Raw genomic sequence first — 21,425 nt, forward strand, 5'->3', positions numbered from 1 at the left:
TAGACTGTGAAGGCAGCAGCTGTGTCTTCCCTGTTTTCCATGGTTTCCTGGTTCTGTATGAATTGCTCCAGGCACATCATCCTTCTCTTAGATGAGAGGGGGAGGGAGCCATAGAGGGGGCTTGACAGAGGCAGTGACCTTGGGCTGTCCCTGGCTCTGCCATTGGAGGAGTCTGCCTTTATTCCTGAGAAGAACAAACCTTCTGACCTCCCCTCAGGGGCCTCAGGTCTCAGAGCCTCTGCTCTCCTAGGATTCTGGAAAGTCCTAACTCAAGGCCCCTGCAGAGAATTGCTTTGCTAAACACATGTCTTTCCTCTGCCCAGCCGCAGTCTCCGAGCCAGTTATTTACCCTCTGGCTCCCAGGAGTCCATTCAGTTGGGTCCAAGCACTGCTGATGTACCTGGTAGGAGGGGCCCAGGAGGCTTGGGAAACAAGACTAGTGGCCTACCCTGATGTATCTGTGGCACTGATTGGGCCCAACTGTGTGCCAGGCCCTCCTCACACATTTTTTTAATGCTCCTAAGGGTAGCAGACTCATAGTGCCCATTTTGTAGAGGAGATACCTGCAGCTGGAGAGGTTGGTGACTTGACTGTAGTCCCTACGGTTAGTGAGTGAGAGGTGCCTCCAGTGTTGCAGAGGGGCTCAGTGTATATGGATGGATGGGTGAGTGGATGGGAGAGTGGATGGATGGATGGGTGGATGGATGGATGGATGGGTGGATGGATGGGTGAATGGATGGATGCGTGTGTGGATGGACATATGGGTGGATGGACATATGGGTGGAGAGTGAGAGCTCACTGAGTGAGTTGCAGCTCTGGGCAGCTCATTCCCACCACTGACCCTCCCCTTACCCTGCCCACACCTTGTACCCTGTGGACCCTGTAGACCTCTTGCTCAGTTCCCACTCTTGGTGGTGGCTGAGTTGGGGAGCCAGCCTGCCTGCAGGTCACACCCCACCAGCCAGGATGTTTCCTTCCAGTGAAAGAAAATACAAGAATATTGGCAGTGGGGGCTCCAACAAGGAGAGAAACAGGGAGAGGGCTTTGGGCAGGGCCATCTGCCCTGTCGGTGCCTCCCTGCTGCTGTGCCCACCTCCACGATGGTGCTCCACCTCCTGCTGCTTCCTGCCTCCCCCCCCCCCAGCCTGGCTGGCGTTCATGCCATCTTCCACATTGCACTACTTGCTCTCCACACCTGCTCCTTGAAAACCACCAGGAATGACCTCAGGAGAGCAGGACACCTGCGCCAGGGCTGCCACCTGCCGGCACACACACTGCCTTGGCTCACCTCGCACACACTGCCCCCAGACCAGCCAGGGCTGGAAGACACAGGAGACCTCACCTTTGCACGGGCCCTTCCCAGTGGGCAGCACCCCGCTCCCTGCCAGCCAGAGCCCGCTCAGTGTCCATGCTGCTTCCTGAGAGCCTGGCTACCCTGTTACCCATCATGGCTGAAATAGTCACTGGAGAAATGACTTAGTCAACTTCTGTGCCCCCATTAGAATGCAAGAGTCACGAGGGTGGGGACTGTCCGTTCACTCTCGTATCCCCAGCTCTTGATTCGTGTGCCTGGCACATAGGTGTCTGGATAATAGATGAGAAATTAATTGGGAAATGAAGGAACGGATGAGCGAAGGGCTTACGGAACACCTCCCGGGAACCCTCGGGTCATTGGAAGCAAGAGGCTGTGAGACAGGAGGGGGAGAGCCTTTGTTTTGCAGTTTGATGCTCCCCCCCTCGCATTGCCCACCACGTCCTCCATACCAGGGGGCACCAAGGGACATGAGAGGCCTGCAGCACAATGGAAAGCCCCTCCTGCTCTGACACAAACTGACCATGTCCCTATGCACAAGTCTCAGAACTTGGCTCCCACCTGGCAGATGGCCATGTCGGCTCTAAGCAGGAACATTTCTCGGGCCCGGGTAGGAGGCATCCTGGTACAGTTAGGATCCAGAGAATGCCCTCTCCCTCCTCATCTCCCTTTCCCTGCTAGAGCGAGTTAACCCTTCCTCCCGCTCTCCTGGCAGGGGCAGGTCCACCCAGGGACCCACTTCACATCCTCTTCCTCCACAGGACAGACACACACAACTGGCTGAACTTTCTCCCAACCCCGCAAGCTGAAGAGAGCAGTCACAGCAACAGCTGACCAGAGTGCGCGCCCACTGAGGGCAGGCCTGCACACGCCTTACTTCTTTGGTCCTAACCACAGCCCCGTGAGGCTGGCTGCTGTTCCCATGCCCATCTCCAGGGAAAGGCAACTGAAGTGCCAAGCAGTTAGGGAAACCCCCAGCCATGCAGCTGGAAGCCCCTGCCCTGTTCTGGATCATTAAAGGGATTGTGCAGAGGACAGAAAGACCATCCCTCTGCAGGGGAGAAGGGAGAGGGACATTTAATCCAGCCTGGAGATGAAGTCATGTGTCCCAGCAGTTTCATGGTGTTCATGAAACTTCAGCAACGGAGGGAAGAACTGTGTGTGTTTGGCCTTTGTCACAACCTCAGAGGGGTCTGTGATTCAGAGAAGGAGAATGGCTGCTGAGCCAGATGATTGTCCAGGGTCCCTTCCAGCTCCCAGCCTGTGGTTCTGTGACCATATAAGGCCACTGTGTCTGGGGAGTCTTCCTGCAGCCAAGTGCAGAGCAGAGGAAGCCCAAGTCTGGGCCTCCTGCAGGGTCCCCAAGGCAGCAAAGAGGGGTGGAGTGGGTGGGGGAGGTGTCCCTCCACCCCTGCCTGGCTCCAGGGGCGTGGCTGCCACCCCCACCCCCACACCTCCACTTGAGATCTCCTCCCAGCCTCCATCCGATTTGCAGAGTCCAACTCAGCTTTTGTCCAAAGTGGAGTTCTCAGGGCTGCCGGCAGCCCCTGGTGGTCAGCCCTCCCACTCCCCGTGGTTCTGGCTTGGGGGACTGGGACACCACTTGAAGCCCCTGAGCTGTGGGAGCACAGCAGTGCAGAGCGAGCAAGGCCTCACTTTGAAACCCTGATTCTGCTGGCATCAGAAATATGGTGGCCCCCGCCTCAGCGCACACAGGCACACACCTTGTCCGCCTCCTTTTATGTACACCTGACTTATATCATTATGTGCCACCTGCCCCAAGCTCCGCGGAGAGCCCTGACCTGTGCCAGGTAACATGGGAAGAGGGAGCAGAGGGTGACAGGCTGGTGGTAAAGATAAAATAAAATCAATAAGTCTACTGGGAGATAATTTATTGTTATCAAGTTACAAAACATTTTAATCATGACTATTGGTTGTGAGTGATAGAAATGCAAATCACATTAGCTTACACAAAAATAAGAGGAAGTTATTTTGGCTCATATCACTTAAAAGTATAGAGACAGATTGGCTTCAGGAGTGGTTGGATCCAGGGGCTCAGCTCATGTCTCTGGGACTTGATCAGGTGCTGTTTCGCTCAGCATCACTGACTGTTGTTAAGGCGTCTCACGGAGATGGTTTCTAAGTCCAGGCCTCTGTCACCTCCAGTTCAGCTATCCCATGACACTGAACTCCTCTGAGGTGTGTCTCCAACCCCACCCAGAGGCCACCTTTCAATTGCAGTGTGGATAAGAGGGGCCCAGGGCGGAGGAAGAAGCCCTGCCTCTCAGCCCCTGCCTGCCACAAGTAGGACCTCAGGGGCTGCTCTGCCACTGACCAGCTGTGTGATCTCAGCTAAGTGGCAGGACCTCCTTGACCTCGGCTTCCTGATCTGTCAGAGGAAACAGTGATTTTTATGCCCCAGGATTGTTTTGAACAAGAGATGAGATGTAGCATGTGAAGCGCTCAGCACAGAGGGTGACCCTCTGACACGGGCTGCAGGTGGAATTCTGCCAGTCGTAAACCACAAATGAAGGAGATTGTCTTTGGAGGGTTTGTCTTTGGAATGAGAACACTATTACTAGTCTCTGCTGCCTGTCATGTACCGATGAGCCATTTCTCAGGACACCTTCCTGCAGATGAGAACAGCAAGGCTGGAGAGGCCAGAGCTTTCCCTGGGGACACACAGCTCATCACTGGGAGAGCCAGCGTTGGCTCAGGCCTGTCTGTGGCCCAAGCTGTAACCACCCCTCTGCTGTGCCTCTCTGGAATGACATGGGGAGACAGAAAACAAAGGGGCCGTATTGATACTGTGAAGGAGATCTGCCTGGGATCAGAGCTGGGGAGAAAAGAGAGGAAATGTGACATGGAAAAATGCTGTGGAAGGCCTTACATTAAAAGGTCCATGTCTTCTGCCAAGTGGGGGGATTACGAAGAGTACTCCTTACATTGCCCTGGACCGTCCAGGTTTTTTGGTGTTGAGTGAGTGCTTGGTACTTTATAGTTGGGGGTGAGGGGTATAAAATTGCCCTGAGACAGCAAGCCCGGTTGTAAACTACAGCTTGAACAAATTGCAAGACTCATAATCATGACTTGAGCATGAGTTTGAGTTTTTCCCAAATTGCATCATTTTTGCAAACCACAAATGAGCCACCATCTGACACCTGCCAGACAGTGTTCTGCCTCGTCCAGGGCGTGGTTTAAGGTGTGGTAAAGGACCACGGACTTGGACACCTGGGCTGCATTCCTGGCTCTGACACTAACCTGCTGAGGGACATGGGGCTGTTACTCTCTCACCTCAGTTTCGTCTTCAGCCAAATGAGCCTAATAAACACCCACCCTTCCTTCCTCACTCGGCCAATGTCGAGATCAATGAAACCAAGTGAGAAAAAACGATGAGCCCAACCCAGGTGGAAGGAAATTCTGTTGGCAGCCAGGGGCCTGGGATGTGGGCAAGGCCAGCTGGTCCAGCAGCTCTGGAAGCGCGTCCCCAGCGCTGCTCAGGTCAGCCCATCCTCTTCGGGGAGTCGAGTGACTGTTGCCCTTCTTGTCCATGTTGCTCTGGAGTCCATGATATATGACCAAGGTATCACACTGTGCTCTCAGATCACACGCCACGTCTTTCACATGGGAGTCTCTGCACAGTGTACGTCCCTCCTGTTACATAGGGTTTACGTTCGTTATGAACTAACACGGGCAGCCCTTTTCTCCTCTGCCTCTGTTGGAATAATTTCCGTTGCTGTCTTCAAGTTCACTGGTCTGCTGTGTGTCTGATCTGTTCATCTCATCCAGTGAAATTTTTATCTCAGCTATTTATTTTCATTTCTGTGTCTTCCATTTCTCTCCTGATTACATTCATGATTTCTTTTAAGAAAATTTCCTTGAAAATATTTTTAAATACATATCTTTACATTCTTGCCCATTTCCTCACCTCTGCCACTTCTGATTAATTCTTCTCATTATGGGCCACACTTTCCTGCTGCTTTGTGTATCCAGGAATGTTTTATTGGATGGTGATATCGTGACTCTCTTAGTGTTGGATTTTGTCATCCTCGTTCACGGAGCAGTGGCCTTGTTCCATCAGGCGGTTAAGTTACTTGTGATTTTTTCAAGGCTTGTTTTCTAGCACTGGCAGGACAGGTCTCGGGGAGACTCTTACCATGGCATGAGCCTTCCGGGGTGTCTGCTGAACATCAAGGCTTTCTGCAAGGACTGTCCCAGAACCCATGCATCCCCCAGCCCCAGGGAGTGCTCAAGTGTGCAGCCCGTGTGAGCTCCAAGGCTGGTCCTTCCCTTGGCTATTCTCCCCGCCCAGCTGTCGCCTCACCCACCAGCCAGATGCAAGGCCCACACAGCTGCCCTGGGCTCTTTCCCTCAGCATTTTTCTCTCTAGCTCTCTCTGTGGCTCAGAGGGCTGCCCTGCTGTACTTCTGCTCCCTCCCCGTGCTGTGACCGGTAGACGCCTCCCAGCAATTGCAGGACTCAGGGGGATCACAGCCCCACACTGCCTATTCTCTAGTTTCGAATGTTCTGTCCAGTTTCCCATTTGTGTACCGTGGGAGCTAGCAATTCCCTGTGAGGTCTCTCAGGATAGGGCACCTGTGGGCTGGATGGGTCATATACACTCAGGAGGCCTTCGAAAAAATCAATTTAGAGCTAATCAAATGAACGGCTTTAGGGCCAGTTGCAGTGGTACATTCCTATAATCCCAGTGGCTTAGAAGGCTGAGGCAGGAGGATTGCAAATTCAAAGCCAGCCTCAGCAAAAGCGAGGCACTAAGCAACTCAGTGAGACGCTGTCTCTAAATAAAATACAAAATAGGATTGGGGATGGCTAAGTGGTCGAGGGCCCCTGAGTTCAATCCCCAGTACCCCCCCCCCAAAAAAAAAAGAAAGGCTTTAGGGTCATTTCTGGTCTGCTTCTTAGAGAAACTCAGGATGAAAACCCACAACCCATCACCAAGTCTGATTTTACAACAGGAATCATGAGTGTGTATCAATTGGTGACTGGATACAGAAAAAGTGTATTTCCATACAAAGGAATATTATTCAGGGATAACAAATGAACCATGTGAACATGTGCAACATGGGTAAATCTTGAAAACAGTGCTGTGAATGAAAGAACCACTCACAAACAACCCCATAACTGTGTGGTTCAGTTTACAGTAACTGTCTAGAGTAGACAAATTTATAGAAACAGCATAGATTAGCATTGGCTGAGGATTGGGAGGGGGTTGAGGAGTGATTACTGAGGGTTACTTCGGTGGCCAACAAAAGTGTTCCAAAATTCGATTGCAGTGATGGTGGCCCCGACTTGTGAATAAATTAAAATGTTGCATTGAATACTTCAGATGGATGGGTCACATGGTATGTGAATTGTATCTCCATAAAGCTGTTTTAAAAAGGATGGTTTAAAGGATGGTATTTCTGCACCAAAGGTAATGGAGGGATGGAAAGGGGCGGAGGGGAGGGCTGGGCCGTTAGGTTGGCATGTGCACATGTCACCACAGCATTCAGCCTTGATCCACAAAGAAGAGTCCACACAGCCCACTGATGGACACACGTCCCAGCAGTTAGCCTTAAAATCCATTTATTCTTTCTCCTTTGCTTCAATTGGAAGAGCACTCGTGCTGTTTCGGAATGACTTCCTCTTTCCAGCTTTCGGTCCTGTCCAGATCCTTGTCAGCAGCAAGCGCGTATTGAGTGGCCCCCAGGGAACGTCATGTGTCTGAGAACTGTGATGTCCCCTTCGTGGGCTCCGTGTCAGTCACTGTTACAGAGTAATGTTGACTGGGCCATTAGAGCCCTGACCAGGGTGGAGGAGCAGGGAGCGCCTCCTGTGGATGTCCCCATGGGTTATTTGGTGACTTAGTGGGTCATCCTGCCTTGGTCAAAAGCACTGGGAGTTTCCCCTGAAAGAAAAACTGGGTCCTTCATTTACAGACCCCTGCAGAGATTTTCCACAGTATGTCTGAGTGCATACCTGTCTTAAGATCCTAAGCTTTGCTTAAAATACCAATAACTAACATGTATTGAGCACTTAGTGTTTGCTTTCCTCTTCTAAGTGCTCTCAGGTACTAGCAACCTCTTTCACTGTACATGAGGGTTTTTTTCAATATTCTGTTTTTCAGTAATTAAGATTTTTTTCTTCATATTTTGTGGCATTAATGCAGCAACTCAATAACTCATCATCCCAGTAGGATTCAGCCCTCACCCCACTAAACCAGGGTGTGGACGGGGCTTCCCATGCCCGACACCCTCTGCATGGCGTGAGGACAGTGTGTGATCAGGTGTGCTGTGTGTGGTTTTTCTGCAGGATCATCCATGAAGATGGCTTCTCTGGGGAGGACGTGAAGCAGTACAAGCCTGTTGTCTACAGCAACACCATCCAGTCGCTGGCAGCCATCGTCCGGGCCATGGACACTTTGGGCGTCGAATATGGTGACAAGGAGAAAAAGGTAGGCATGTGCCTGAGCCCAAGGGTGCAGTGAGGAGAGGGCCTGTCTCTGGCCCTGGCACCTCCTCCTGATAATGCCAGTCTGCTTAAAGGAAGCAGAAGAGGCCGTGCTCTGTGTGGACGCTGTATAGTGGCAGTCACAACCTAAGCCATTCTGGGAACCTGCCTGGCAAATGCAGGGCTTCCCTGACAAGCGGTCTCCACAGTGCGGAATCCCAGGGCATGTGCTGCAGAGAGAAAGGGCTGGGGTCTGTCCTCAAGTGGGGCTGCCGCAACCCTGTGTCAGTTCTGGGCTTGGCACAATTAACTGGAACAGAAAAAAATATATATATTGAACAAAACAAACCTTGCCTGGCCATCATTTCCCCTCCTTGGGAGAACCTCTCATGCCTTGTTGGGGTTGGGGGCAGCCATTGAAATTGACCTCTCCTTGACACCAAAGGATGTGTTTCCTGGCCCTCCTGGGTAAATGTGAGGCTTTCCTTCCCCAAGGAAGCCAGTGGCCTAGAATGGGGAAGGTTTGGAGGTTGTTTTCAGACATCTGAGAAGTGGTGAGTGGAGTATGCGTAGAAAAGCCTCTTACTGCAAACGCTTACCTTCCCGGTAACACTGAACTCTTACTGGCAACTGCAAATGAAAGGGAAGGAGGTCGAAGGGAAGAGGAGAAGCAGCCTCAGAGAGTTCAATCCAGAAGCAGCACTTTGTCCCTGTCAGGATGGGGACTCCCACGGACCTTTCCAGACCAGGGGCCTGGGGAAAAGGATCCGTCTTGGAATGGATATGGGGCCTGTGTTGGGGTCTCTGGGTGAGAGTGTTAGTGTCCAGTCACTGGGTGACTCGATTGTGCCTTACACCCATGTCCTGTCTTAGCTAAAATTTGACTCCCTCGCAGGGGAAACCTGTCTTGGCCTTCTGACAAATTATCTGTGACAGATAGCTTTAAATGTAAAATTTAATATTTTATGCAGAAAATCCTAATTCCATGGTCCAGAATTGCCCCAGCTCAGGCACTGGCTCCTCCAGGTCCTTGGGAATTTTAGGTGCCTGAGAGTGTGTCCCAGGACAGCCTAGGGAGGGTAGGGGAGCCAGGCCCTGGCAGGAGGGCTAGATCTATAGGGAGGTGCCTCTCCCCCAGGAGACCAGCCTTGGTTTTGGCCACAGGGCCAAGGCCCACAGAAGGGGAAGGGGAGTGGAGGGCACGCTTAGCTCTGTAGCCTTGGCTCTGTTAGGCATTCACTGCAGGCTCCCCGTGTGCCAGGAGGTGTGGTAGGTGCTGGGAATACAGGAACCAGACCCTCGGAAAATACCGACCGAGATCATAGAGATGATCGGTGTTTCCCAGATGAGCACAGTGCCAGGCGGCCGTCATGGTGCTGGCAGCCCAGGGAATCAGGATAGCCATCACTTGCTGAGCGCCTCCTGGCTGCCAGGCGCTGCGCTGAGCCCTTCACAGTTCACCAAGGCCGGGATGCCCCGAGCAGGTGGTGCTGGTCTGACCCTCAGGCGTGGCACAGGTCTTTGATCTTTTACCTTCCTTGGGTAAAGGGGGGAACAGGGTACCTGGCTGTCACCTAACTGGATGACAGGCAGTGTCAGAGGCACACCGACACAGGTGGCCTGCAGCATCCAGTCAACTCTTCCTGCCACAGCCTCCTGTCCTGACTGTAACCCAGAGAAGTTAGTGCGGCTGGGGAAATGCCTTTCTCCTCCCATTTTGGAAAACATGAATTCTTTCTGTGAGATTCCCCTCTTCTGCTATCCTGACAGAGAGACGATAGCTTGGGGATCACTAGGAGTGCCGTGTGTTCAGGATCCCATTGCGGAATCGGGGGCAGCCGCCCTTCTCTTGCTGTTCTCCTCCCTCCGTGGGAGTTCCTGGTCAAGGCCACCTTCAAGTAGGAGGGAGTGGAGGGATCCATCGGGAGGGACGGAGAACAGAGTGGGAGTCCCCAGGAGCCACGGGCACAGTGGAGTACAAGCCTAGTCCTGTGAGTGGCCAGTGGCACCATGGCAGGCGCCAGTTCCGTGACCAGGCAGCACAGTCTTCCTTCCTGATAAGGCCCCGGCGCACAGCCCCTCCCCCCTGTGCTCTGACATGGGTGACAAGGAGGAAAGGACCATGAACCCAGACTCAGGCTGGAAGCCAGGCAGCTGAGGAAGGGCTTCCCAGGAGCAGGCTGGTGGGAATCTGGGCAGAAGAAAGTGGCAGTGGGTCCTACCCTGTGGGTGAGGACACCCGCGCCAGGAGGGCTGCAGTACTGCTGGTTGTGGAGGAGCCACGAGGAGCCAGGGCCCCACCCTTTCCCTGTGGCCAGGACTTCCCAGTGTAGTGTGAAGACAAACAAGAGCCTCCCCTGCCAGCCACACTGTGAAGAGAGAACAGGGTGCTGTGAAAGGACCCGGGGGGCACCCACCTTACATTCCACAGCCCAGGAGGGAGGAGTGAATCCCATTCTTATCCTAAGGCTCTCTAAGAGCACGTAAAGGGACCCACAGACAACTCCACTGCTTTACTCATAGGTCCTTTGCCGTGTTCCTGCTGTCCCACTGCACTCCCTTAGCTGCCCCTGGTAGGCCTCTGCTGTCCCCGCCTGCAGGGCTTTCCTTCTGGGCCCTGTCCCTCAGATCACCCTAGCGCTCCCCACCCTCACCCTCTCTTTCTCCCCCTCCTTCCTCCTCACTTTCCTTTTCCTCCGCCCCTTCCTTTCCTTTCTCCTCCTCCCTCCCAGGTCATTATTATGAAAATTGTCTTAACCTTTCAGCTAAGGTTTTCTCCTGGTTTCCTCCCTCCTAAGCCCTGGGCCTGTGGCTGCACCACTAGAGCAGAGGAACTTGCCTGCCAGGCGGGCCTGAACTCAGACACTGGAAGAAAGGATGGGGAGACTGGGCGACTGAAGGGGTTAGAAAGTTCACTTTGACCAGCCCAGGAGGGGAGGGGAAAGTTTTTGAACAATTCCATGTTAATAAGATCTGTCTCACACACGCGTGTACAAACAGATAAAAAATTTATAGGGTGTATATGTATATTTGCATATGTAAATCATATAGACTAATGAAACAATAATGTTGGGGAAAAACCAACACCCCAAAGTATGGTGTTTGCCATGCTGAGGACTTTGAGGGACACAGGAAAAGGTCAGAAGCAGCCACTTTCCAGTCCTGTCCTGCCCCTGTCTCTCACTCCTCACCCTCCAGGAAGTCACAGAAACCAGAATTCCTCTTCCCCAAGGCAGGTCATCTAACCCCTTACTCTAACCTTCTCTTTATGCAACCATAAAGAAATCACCCTGTCTGATCTACTACATCACAATGCTCCCTTTTGGTCCAACCAAATTTCTATGCAGTGGTCCATTCTTCATGGGACCTAGGCATGAAAACAGACAGGTTTCCCTGGACCTTTGGGTCTTCATTTCTTCATTCCTCTTTGTCACCTGAAATTGTAGGTAAATAAATGTATAGTGCTTTTCTCTTGTTGGCTATCTTGTTACAGAGGTCTCAACTGTGACCCTTATGATGGGATTAGACAGGCATCATGCTTTTCTGCCCCCTTAGAAGCAAAGTAACACCTTGAACTTATGTAAGGTGTTACTCAGTTAAAAGTGATTTCCCTTCCTTCCTTCCTTCCTTTTTTCTTAACTATTTGTGCATATGCCTCTTTCTCTCAAATATAAACTCCTATACATCTTAATCGTCTAACACAATGCCTGACGTAAGAAGTATTGGATGCTGGGTTCAAATCCAACTCTGCTACCAGCTGTGTGGCCCTGGGTAAACACTATAACCTCTCCTCGCCTTGGTGCCTTTGACTGTAAAAGAGTCACAACCCTCCTAGCTTCTGCATCAACTGCTCTAAGAGTATATAGAGTGCATAGAATAGTGCTGGGCACAGAAAATTCTCAGCACATACTAGCTATTGTTCTTTCCATTGTTTTTAATTATTATTATCATTATTATTATTATTAATTGATAAAGTATTGATGAATTATCCTCACAGAAATCTAGTGAAGAATGGGAAGGTGTTATCTGCATTTTCAGTTTAGAAATAGAGGTGCAAGGCACTTTCTAATTAGCTGCCAAGTCTCCGGCCTAAGCAGGCAAGGGACAGAAGATCTTTTTGCTGGAATTGCTGCCCAGGGCTCCTCTGCCCACCAAGGGGCTTCATTAGAATGCCCCCCTAGAGATAATGGCATCTCTTTGGGGAGACAGAATCGAATTTCACACTTAGTTTCCAGAATGTCATTGGATCTCCTCTGGTGAAAGGAATCTTGACATTTAAGTTGCACAGTGGAGCTCAGAACACTTTTTCTAATCATGGAACTGTTGTGGTGCCTTCTCCACCACACAGTGCTCTTCACCTTGTGTACCTGAATTCTGAAGCAGGCAAAAACAAGGAGTTCTCTGGCCCGACTGGCCTGGGTCTACCCGAGATCCCTGGAGCCTGTGGATATTCAGTGATGATCATCAGCGCTGATGGAGTTGAAGGAGGAGGCAGAGGAAGGCCTCTTATTGCCAAAGCCCACTCCTGAGGCCAAGAAGAGGCAGGTACACTGAGGCATGTCATGGACTGAGTACCCACCTGCGAGCCCCACAGCCTGGCCCTGTCCTGGCCTTTTCTCTACCCAGGGAATAGACCTTGAAACGCCTTCATTTAAGACAATCTCATTCTGCTGCTCCATTGTTCAGGTGGGCACAAGGGGCCTCGCTGGCCCAGAGAAGAGACTTTCTCCAGGGAATATGTGGCAGTCCCAAGATCAGAACTGCTGAATTCTCTCATCCCACCAAGCTGCCACCAATCACCCAACCAACTTAGGGCTTCATTTTCTTCCGGTCAGTCATGCCACAAATACTTATTGAACACACACTTCCTGGGAAGCAGTTCGCAGAATGGCAAGGATGGCCGCCAAGACCAGGGGTGCCCAACCTTGTACAGAGAAGACATCGCTAAGGTGTCTTCCTGATTTCCAAGGTGCAGCCCGGCTAACCAGCTCTCTGGGCTCTAAGGCTGGGTCAGGTCCCCTAGGTCACCTGGCTGGGGTAGCTTGGTCTACGGTGGCAGTACCAGCATCTCTTCTGGTCCTCCTCTAAAAGGAAGATCGGACTCCAAGGAACACAGGTTCAAGATGGAAGTGGAAGAAGAGGGACTAATCTCTCTCAAGAGCCATTCCTCCTCAGGGTGGTGGGTGTCCTCAGCTGAATGGGCCACTCCCTCCTCCGAACCCCACTGCCGGGCCAGCACTCTACTTCATGGTTGTTAGCCACCTCAGCCAGACAGTGAATCTGGGGGTAGGATGGTCTTGTTCATCTGCGTTTCCCCGCATCACCATCCTCGGTGTCTAGCTGTGACCAGTGCAGCTCTGAGTCCATGAGTGACCCCATTCCCCCAACAGCTGTGTGCCTCTTCCGGGCCATGTGCTGAGCCCGGTGCTAAGGATATGCCTGAGAACAGGACAGACGTGGCCCCTGCCCTGAAGTGATGCGGCCATTGAAGAAGGAATCAAAGATGCAGAATATACCTCTTTGCATGCTTTCCTGACCCCTCCAGCCAGTTCAAAGGTGGCTATGGAGCCCCAGACTCTGCCCCTGCGAGGGCGGCCAGGGGCAGATACGTCAGTAGCACACCTCCAGCAGCACAGTGAGGCATGGTGGAGCGTGGGGCTCTGGGGCTGCGCTGCCTGAGTGGAGGCCCAGCTCCTCCGCTTCCTGGTGTAGACAGCATCACCTTCCTCAGTTACACACCTGGTGAGGTGAAGACAGTAACAGTGACCCAGAGCGTGGGGGTTGTCCATTAAGTGATTCAGTAGGTGCAAGTTCAGCACATAGTAGGTCTCAGGAAAAAATAACTAATATTAGTCTCATATGCCTCAAAGCAAAGGGATATTTGGGGGGGAGGGTTGTTTTGTTTTTTGGGTGGTTTTTTTTTTTTTGTAGATGGACATAATACCTTCATTTTATTATTTATTTTTATGTGGTGCTGAGGATCAAGCCCAGTGCCTCACACATGCTAGGCAAGTGCTACATCACTGAGCTACAAACCCAGCCCCCTACCCTTGGTTTTAAAAGGTTGATTGGACTATAACTAGAGGAGGCCCATCCTGGAAGAGTGCTGCCTGTGCTCAGTAGAGGAGTGTGCCTGGGCCTGACAGGATGCAGGAGGAGCACTGCTTTTGCCTGTGTTCAGTCCTACTACCAACTAACTACCTGTCCGTCCTAGAGAAGCAGCAGGAATAGGCTTAGACAAGTCCACTTACTGCATTGTTTGCATTTAGTGAAGAGGTGCTAATGAGGGGAAGAACGTGCCCAGCAGGTGAGAGTTATCAGCAGAGTCTTAGGGTTTACCCAGGTTTACTTCTGGCTAAGTAGAAAACCTTTGTCTGACCTGCACCCTTCTCTGCTTTAGTCAATCAAGTGTCAAGAACACTGTTGTCTTCCCTTCTTGAAGGAGGCTCACACTGACCACTGGATCCTCCCCATAGACATCAGACCAGGGTTTGTGATTCATACCCAGAGGTGAAGGATATTCCTGTGGGAGGCTGGGCTGAATGTGCTACCCACTGAACATTCTGAAGACGTTAAATTTTGGACTAGACTTCTAGAGACAACAGTTCACCTAGGAGAAAGTTCATGCCCTTCCCATCTTGAGGCTTTTGACCCAGAGGCACCAAGGCAGCTGTGGATAAGCTCCCTGGCCTGTTCTTCAACACACAAGGGCAGACTGCCCTGACAGTTGTGGAGGTGTACCAGGTGTTAGGTGAGGCCTTACTATGAGTGCTAAGTGCTTTCCCTTGAGTAAGTCGCTCAACTCTTCTGAGCTTCACTGTATACCTTAGGATGCAGGTAAAAATCACACAACCAGTAGAGGCCCAACAGGGACAGCCAGTGTCCACTAGATAGGAAGTCCCCGGAGTTGGTAGTCCTGCTGCTGCTTCTGCAGCTGTGCAGCATCGGAGCCTGGGTCAGCACTGGATGACACTCTGGATGCTCCTGGTTCCAAGACAGCGAGCATCACATGCTCCCAAAAGGAGTCCAGGGGAGAAGGAGGAAGTGAGGCACCCTGGACTTCTCCTTTCTCCACATTGAAATGAGGCTTTGGGACCCTCTCGTAGTCACACAGGCAGGAGAAAAGGGCCTGGGGATGGCACCAGTCTTTGCCTGCCATACTTCAGTGGACTGGGATGGGAATTCAGTAACTCGAGAGTGGGTGTGCTAAGTCAGTGGTGGCTGATGGCAAGGCGGGTCTCGTTTCTTCTGCAGCTTTTGCCTTTTTTTTTTAAAATAAGCTCAGAAACTAGAATGTTGTCCCAAAGGGTATCCAAGACAAGGAAGCAGGTGGGTGACTGATGAATCCTGGCAGCCCAAAACTGGTGGGTGGAGTGCCTGCGCAAGGGTGTCCCTACGTCGCAGCCTGGCACCCGGCCTCACCCATCTCCAGCAGGCAGGCTCCCTGGTCCCTGCAGAGGCTCTGCCCGGCTCCTGGCCTCCAGGTGGCCCAGCCCATCTTTCCTGCGGTGCCACGCAGAGTTGTGTTCAAGGCTGGGCCACCATCAGTCTCTGCATGATGGTGCAAAAGGGGCACGAATTTTAAGAGAAAAGTGGAAGGAAACTTAAATGAAAGGCTCCAGCGAACACCGAACACCGGTAGCAGGGCCTGGACCTGTCCGCACACTCCATGTGTCTCTTTCCCTCTCACCAGCTCGCTCCCCTCCTCCCTCCCTCCCTGTGAGCCCCACTTACTCTGCCCTGGTGGCAAAAAAAAATGCTTCAAGACTGGAGTGAGTCCCCACTACTGGCCCTCTCCTTGGGTGTCTGGGACCCCCACCCCCCCCACTGCCTGGCTGTCCCACGAGAGGACCCGAGAGGCTTGCCTTTGAGAAGGAGCACTGTGGGTATATCCTTTGAGCTCAGAGTAGTTGTTTCAAGGTGACAAAGAAGCTGCTGAAAGACCTCACTGCCGCAGAACAGCTGAGAGAGGCCTGCAAGGCCAAGGCCATATTTTCAGGCTCCTGGAATATTGAAAAATGAAGAACCCCCAAAACAAGGTCACAAAATTGTGATCTATTTAACTATGTTTACATGGCAAATTAATGCTTTGGACTTGCCACAAATGTAATGGAATATAATTGTGCTCCCTAAAAAATAATTATAGGATTTGTAAGAGATACTAATTCATAGTACAGTGCTGGTCATGTGGTCCTATAATTGGACACAGATTAGAGCTTGTGATGGGCACTGTCACCTTTCCTTCCAAGAAGTCTCTTCCCAACTCTAGTACGTCATTTGGTCCATGCCCCATATTTGAGCCCTATGTGAATGTACAGTCCCTTCCTGGCCACCTTGGAGAAACCTAAGGGACCAGTAAGCTAGAATTCAATGTGACAGTGAGTGTCAGGGATTGAGAAAGGGGTTAGGTTTGTTGTAGCAGTAGCACCATGTAGGTGTAGCTATAAGTCCCAGGCTGGTGGGGATGGCCAGCTCAGAGGCCCGCCGTGGAGGACCTTATCTGTGGGGCGCTAGTGTATGTTAGTCAGCTTTCCATCACTATTAATAAAATACCTGAGATAATTAACTTGTAAGAGAAAAGATTTAATTAAGTTCATAGTTTTGTAGTTTCTAGTCCAATATTGGGCAGTCCCATTTGGGGGGCCTCTGATGGGCATGCCAGATGGTAGTGGTGGCAAGTGCATGGCAGAAACTCACTTACATCATGGTCCAGGAGGCAGAAGAGGAAGGGGCTAGCGTCCTACTAAGAGCATGCCCCCAGTGGCCCAAGGACCCCACACCAGACCTGCGTCCTAAAGGTCCCACCGTCTCCCAGCAGTGCCGTGCTAGAGTCAGGACTTCAACACGTGGACCTTTGAGAAACACTTGCCAGACCACAGTAAGGAGACGTCCCTAGGAAGACAGAGCTGGTGTTCGTTCCCCTGCGACACACATTCCCTGCTCCTGCTTCACTCAGTCGGTCCCCCTCCTTCATCTGCCTAGCAGCCAACAGTTGTCAGGCACCACTGCCAGAGACCCCCTCTGAGTAAGTTAGGGTACTTGTGGTTGCAAGTGATGATAGAAGATATAACCAAACTTGAAAACTGGCTAATTAAAACAGAACAAATCAGCTAGCTGGCCCAGTGCTTAGGAAGTCCAGAGGTCAGCTATAGTGAGACTTGTTTAACCACTCAGGTGATGGCCCTGGCTTCCCTCCATCTCTGCACCCTCTCCTACTGGGTGGTCTTTACCCTCAGAATCCACAGAATCACTCCTCCACTCTGCAGGGGGTTGATACAGCGGTTGGGTCATGGTTACTGACCAGAGCACAAGGTGCAGTCTCTCTCTTCCCTGAGTCTCAACCAAGTCCCAGGAGTCTGTGTCTCTGGTCGGCCACAGCTAGATCACAGGCTCGCCCCTGAACCAACCCCTACGATCCAGGGAAGAAAAGTTGTGAATGATGGGCTGAGGGGTTCCTGGGGCAAGTGAATGTCCTATAGGGACAACAGTAGGTCAGGGCTAGGGTGTAGCTCAGTGGCAGAGCACTTGACTGATGTGCCTGAGGCTCTACAAAGTAAATAAACAGACAGACAAATAAATAAAAGAAACCAGGTGGTCATGAAAAAGGAAATGGAATCAGAAAGAAATGGATGCTGGGCAGGCCACCCACCACAAGCCATCCCCCACTCTCCTTGACTTTGGCCCTGCCAGCTGTTCGTTCTGTGGAGGAGGCGATTCATATGGCAGTGGTGCAGGGTCAGCCAGTGCTGCTGTTCCTGTGATGGGCAGCCAGAGGACCCCAGGTGGCAGGGGATGTGGACACACAGTACCCTCCCATCACCCAGTTCATCTCACCTTTCCCTGGGGACCTTTGGGAAAGTTGGAGATGAGGAGGGAGGTGGGCCAGTGTCAAGAGAGGTCTCCACCAGAAGATTCTGGTCTTTCCAGCTGCTGAGCCAGCAGGGGCCTTCGAGATGAACTGTTGGGGGCTGGGATGTAGCTCAGTTGGTAGAGTGCTTGCCTCACATGCACAAGGCCCTGGGTTCAATCCCCAGCACCATTAAAAAAAAAAAATGAGCCTTTTGGGACCTCATTTTAGAGGCAGAATTCCAGAGGGCTGTGCCCAGGGAGGTGAGGCAGTTCAGCATGGGTGAGAGTCAGGCTTTGGGGTCAGGAGACAGGACTTTGAACCCTGGCCCTGCTCTTTGCCAGCCATTGCACTTTAGTCTAGTCACATGGCTCACCTTCCTCATCTCAAAGGTAGACAGTAATAATAATACCTACGCACAGGGTCTTTAGGGCCAAGAGATCACACAAGGTGAGAACAAGCAAAGTGCCCGTTACCTGCCCCTTCTTACCAGTTCTACCGTATGTGGTAGGGGCCAGGACTCGACACCAGAGTGTGACAGTTTTCAAACCAGGTAAAAGGTCAGTGTCAAGGCATCTTAGCTCCTGCAGGTCAAGGATGTGGTGCCATCTCCTCCCAAAAATCACCCGTGGGTTCTAGTTCCAGGCTGGGAGATAGGGCACGCCACAGGCCTGCCCCCTTGCTGACTCTGCAGAGGTGAGGCTGAGGGGAGCTACCACTGAACCAGACCCAGCAAGGCCTAGGAGAGACACCCAAAGAGGTGGAGACAAGGAGAGAACAGGAGGGCTCACAGAGAGAGGAAAGGGACAAGGAAAGGAGAAGAGCAGCAGATAAGACTGCATGACCGTCTGGGAAGGGTGGAGACGGTTCTGCCCAAGGAAGGGTGTCCCAGTGTTGGGGTGGGGAGGGAGGCACTTAGCGTGGTGCGTGGCACAGAGCAGAGGCTCCTGAAATGTCAGCTGCTGTGTTCATTTTTATGAGGACCACTGCAGCTCTGTGACTCAAGATAGATAGATAGATAGATGTGTTGGGTCTTGTGTGGCCAACAGCATGGTAAACACTGGGCAGCCTGGGAGCAATCGTGAGCAGGTGTGTGCCAGCCTGGAGCTCAGCTGGAGCGCAGGTGCACAGTGCTGCGGAGTTCCAGGGAGCTGAGTCTCCTGACATGGGCCTGGGCTGGCCTGTGCTGAGGACAAGGCATCTGACAGAAAGCAGAAGGGCCTGGCGCATTAATGAGACAAACAAGGAGTGATCGGAGGGAGAATGTTTCAGGCAGGCGAAAAAACACACACACAAAGACTTTGACATGGGGAACCCCAACTGAGCGCAAGGTCCAGTGTTGGTGGAACCCAAAGGTCAAGGAGGGACAGTGGCAAGAGACGACACAGGAAGAGGACGCAGGCAGGAGAGCTTCTAGGTATGGAAGGCATTTTGGCTTTGTTCCCAGCTCAGCAGGAAACCACTGGAGGCTTGAAGCTAGTCTGAAGCATGGCTTGCCTTTGGGAAGTCCTACTGTGGCTGTGGGGACAGTGGATAGATAGACAGCAGGAGTGCGGCAGAGAGGTGAGCTGAGAGGCCATTGCAGGTGTCCAGGGATCAAGAGAGGTACCATCAGTCCAGAGAGAACTGGGCCTCGCTTCGGGTATGCCCACAGTCCACCAGACGTGGAGCCTTCCTGTGTCACGTGACCCTGAGGGACCACGAACCCTCCAGGCACACTGCCTGGCACAGAGCATGCTAAGCCCAGCAGATGTCTGATGAGCAGATAGAGGCCTGCTGCCCACAACCAAGGCAGACGGACCCCCAGGCCCTAGGACAGTGGCAGTCCTGGCCTCCCTGCACTGGGCATCCTTGGGGAAAACCACCTCCAGACAGTGTATCCACAGCCACTGCCTCCTGCTCAGCCCTGACTCCCACCCCTTCTGAGCTCACTCCTGGCCTCAGTTTCCTCAGTTGTAAATCATAGGTGAGTTACGTATTTTCATGATCAAATAGCCACGGGAGGGAGCGCCTGCAGAATAGCATGCTGGGCCACACATGGCATGCACGAGTTACTGCCCATCCGTGCCCACGACCCCTGTGGCCCAGGCAGCAAGCTTACATGGCCCAGCAAAAGTGCTGGCAGGCCTCAGCCCAAAAGCAGCTGAGGGCCTCTCAAGATGTGGATCAGGATCATTTGCACAACCAAATTCACCTCCCCCAATATTTCTGGTCTGAAGTCCCCAGGGCACAGTACTGAAATAGCTCACTGCGGAATTCGGTCCAGCTTTTCCAGCTCTGCAGGAGCCTGCTGCTCCTTGCCCGCCCTCTGTCTTCCTTCCTCTCTCCTTCCTGCCACACTGCCCATGGCAGTCCTAGTCCCTCCTGGTGCCGACACCAGCTGGTTCCCCAGGTGACGACTGGCCTAGGAAAGGAAGGGCAGCTCTCCTGGCCCAGGGTGTCTCTCTGGGCACAGTCCTTGAGGCCAGGGCACCCGGCGGAGGCTCTGTTGCTCTTTCCTGAGTCTGTGGTTGTGGACCTGAATGACGAAGTCCCTGACTTCAGACTCTGCCTTCCTTCCCTGGGATCACGTCCAAGGGTTGCACTCTGCAGCAGGAAGCTCGGGCTGGTGCATCTCGTCATGGAGAACCACAAGCACATGCTTGAAGAAAGCCCAGTTGTGGTGTGGCAAAGAGCACAGGGCTTGGAGTCAGGCAGGCCCAAGGCAAAACTGGCTCTCTGCTTTTTACTTTTGTGACTTCAGGCAGACTCCTCACTATCCTGAACCTCAGTTCCTCCATTGTAAAGTGGAAATAATACCAGTGTCTACTCTGCTCTAGCAGAGCCCAAAGTTATAGCAGCATGACAAAGATTAAAAACGTACTTCTGTCTCTCCTGAGCAGCCCAGATGTGGCACCGGGTCAGGCCTCTCTGTTGTCGCTGTCACACTCAGGGTCTCTGCCCCCACGGCAGCTAAGGAGGCTGCTGTATCTGCCCCTTCAGCCAGCAGCAAAGGGAGAAAGGGGAGGGAAGGCTGCCGTTCGCAGGAGGGAACTGGATGTGGAAGGCCTGTGCGCCAGGCCAAGGAGAGTGGGTTCTCCATGGCGTGGGCCAGGAGGCATCTGAGTGGAGGGAAGAGCCAAGTGACAAACAGTTTGTCCCAGTGGGCAGGGTAGTCCGAGGTCTCCTTGCTGGATCTGGTTGATTTGCTTCAGGTGTACATTTTAGTCAAGGCCCAGTGATTCTCCTCCCCGGGGCCAGAGCATCGGAATCTCAGGTCCCCACCCCCTCTGGCCACTGAGGGGCGCCTCCCCTTGCAGGACAGGGGTCCTGGTGGGCCTGCTCCTCAGTCCAGGCTGCTTCACCAGAGGGTCTTTCCTCTGGCCACACTCAGTCTTAGAGGCCAGCTCTCCTCCTGCCTCCTCAGGGAAGCTTCGCGTCTTCCCCACGCTCCTTCATGTGGCGTCCATGGCCCTCAGGGTGTGTGGCTCCCCGGGAAGGCCAAGGCAGGAGGCCTGTGCACATGTCCCACCCAGGGTTCCCCACACAATTGTTTGTTCCCAGGAATCCTAACATAACCATTCCCAGGGCATCCTTCCTTTCACTGAAAGGGACACTGAGGCACAGTGTGAGGAGACTTGCCCAAGATGATGCCATCCAGTGACAGTAGAGCTAGGACAAGAGCCAGGTCTCCAGTTTCTGGGTCAGGGAGTACCTTTCTGTGAGCCTCCATCCTTCCCCTACGGGGAGCAAGAACCACACTTCCACCTCCAGTAGCCACAATGGCCTTGCCTTCCTGCTGCAGAGTCCCCCTCCTGAGCCCCCTTAGCCCCCTGG

At 52.6% G+C, this 21,425-nt stretch overlaps 1 protein-coding gene and 1 non-coding gene across 2 annotated transcripts in view; both read left to right on the forward strand.

Moving 5' to 3' along the window:
• The window catches only part of Gnao1 (G protein subunit alpha o1), a 141,324-nt gene that overhangs the window by 71,476 nt on the left and 48,423 nt on the right, over positions 1–21,425 (forward strand). Inside the window, exon 3 of the mRNA XM_027939208.2 lies at positions 7,625–7,766. Within this exon, the coding sequence (XP_027795009.1) occupies positions 7,625–7,766 (142 nt within the window). The remainder of the gene's footprint in view (positions 1–7,624; positions 7,767–21,425) is intronic.
• On the forward strand, positions 17,732–17,805 carry Trnav-cac (transfer RNA valine (anticodon CAC)). The gene has a single exon. It is a non-coding gene; the product is annotated as a tRNA-Val (tRNA).

This window comes from Marmota flaviventris, chromosome 18 (genome assembly GCF_047511675.1).
Source record: "Marmota flaviventris isolate mMarFla1 chromosome 18, mMarFla1.hap1, whole genome shotgun sequence".
Classification (NCBI taxonomy): domain Eukaryota; kingdom Metazoa; phylum Chordata; class Mammalia; order Rodentia; family Sciuridae; genus Marmota; species Marmota flaviventris.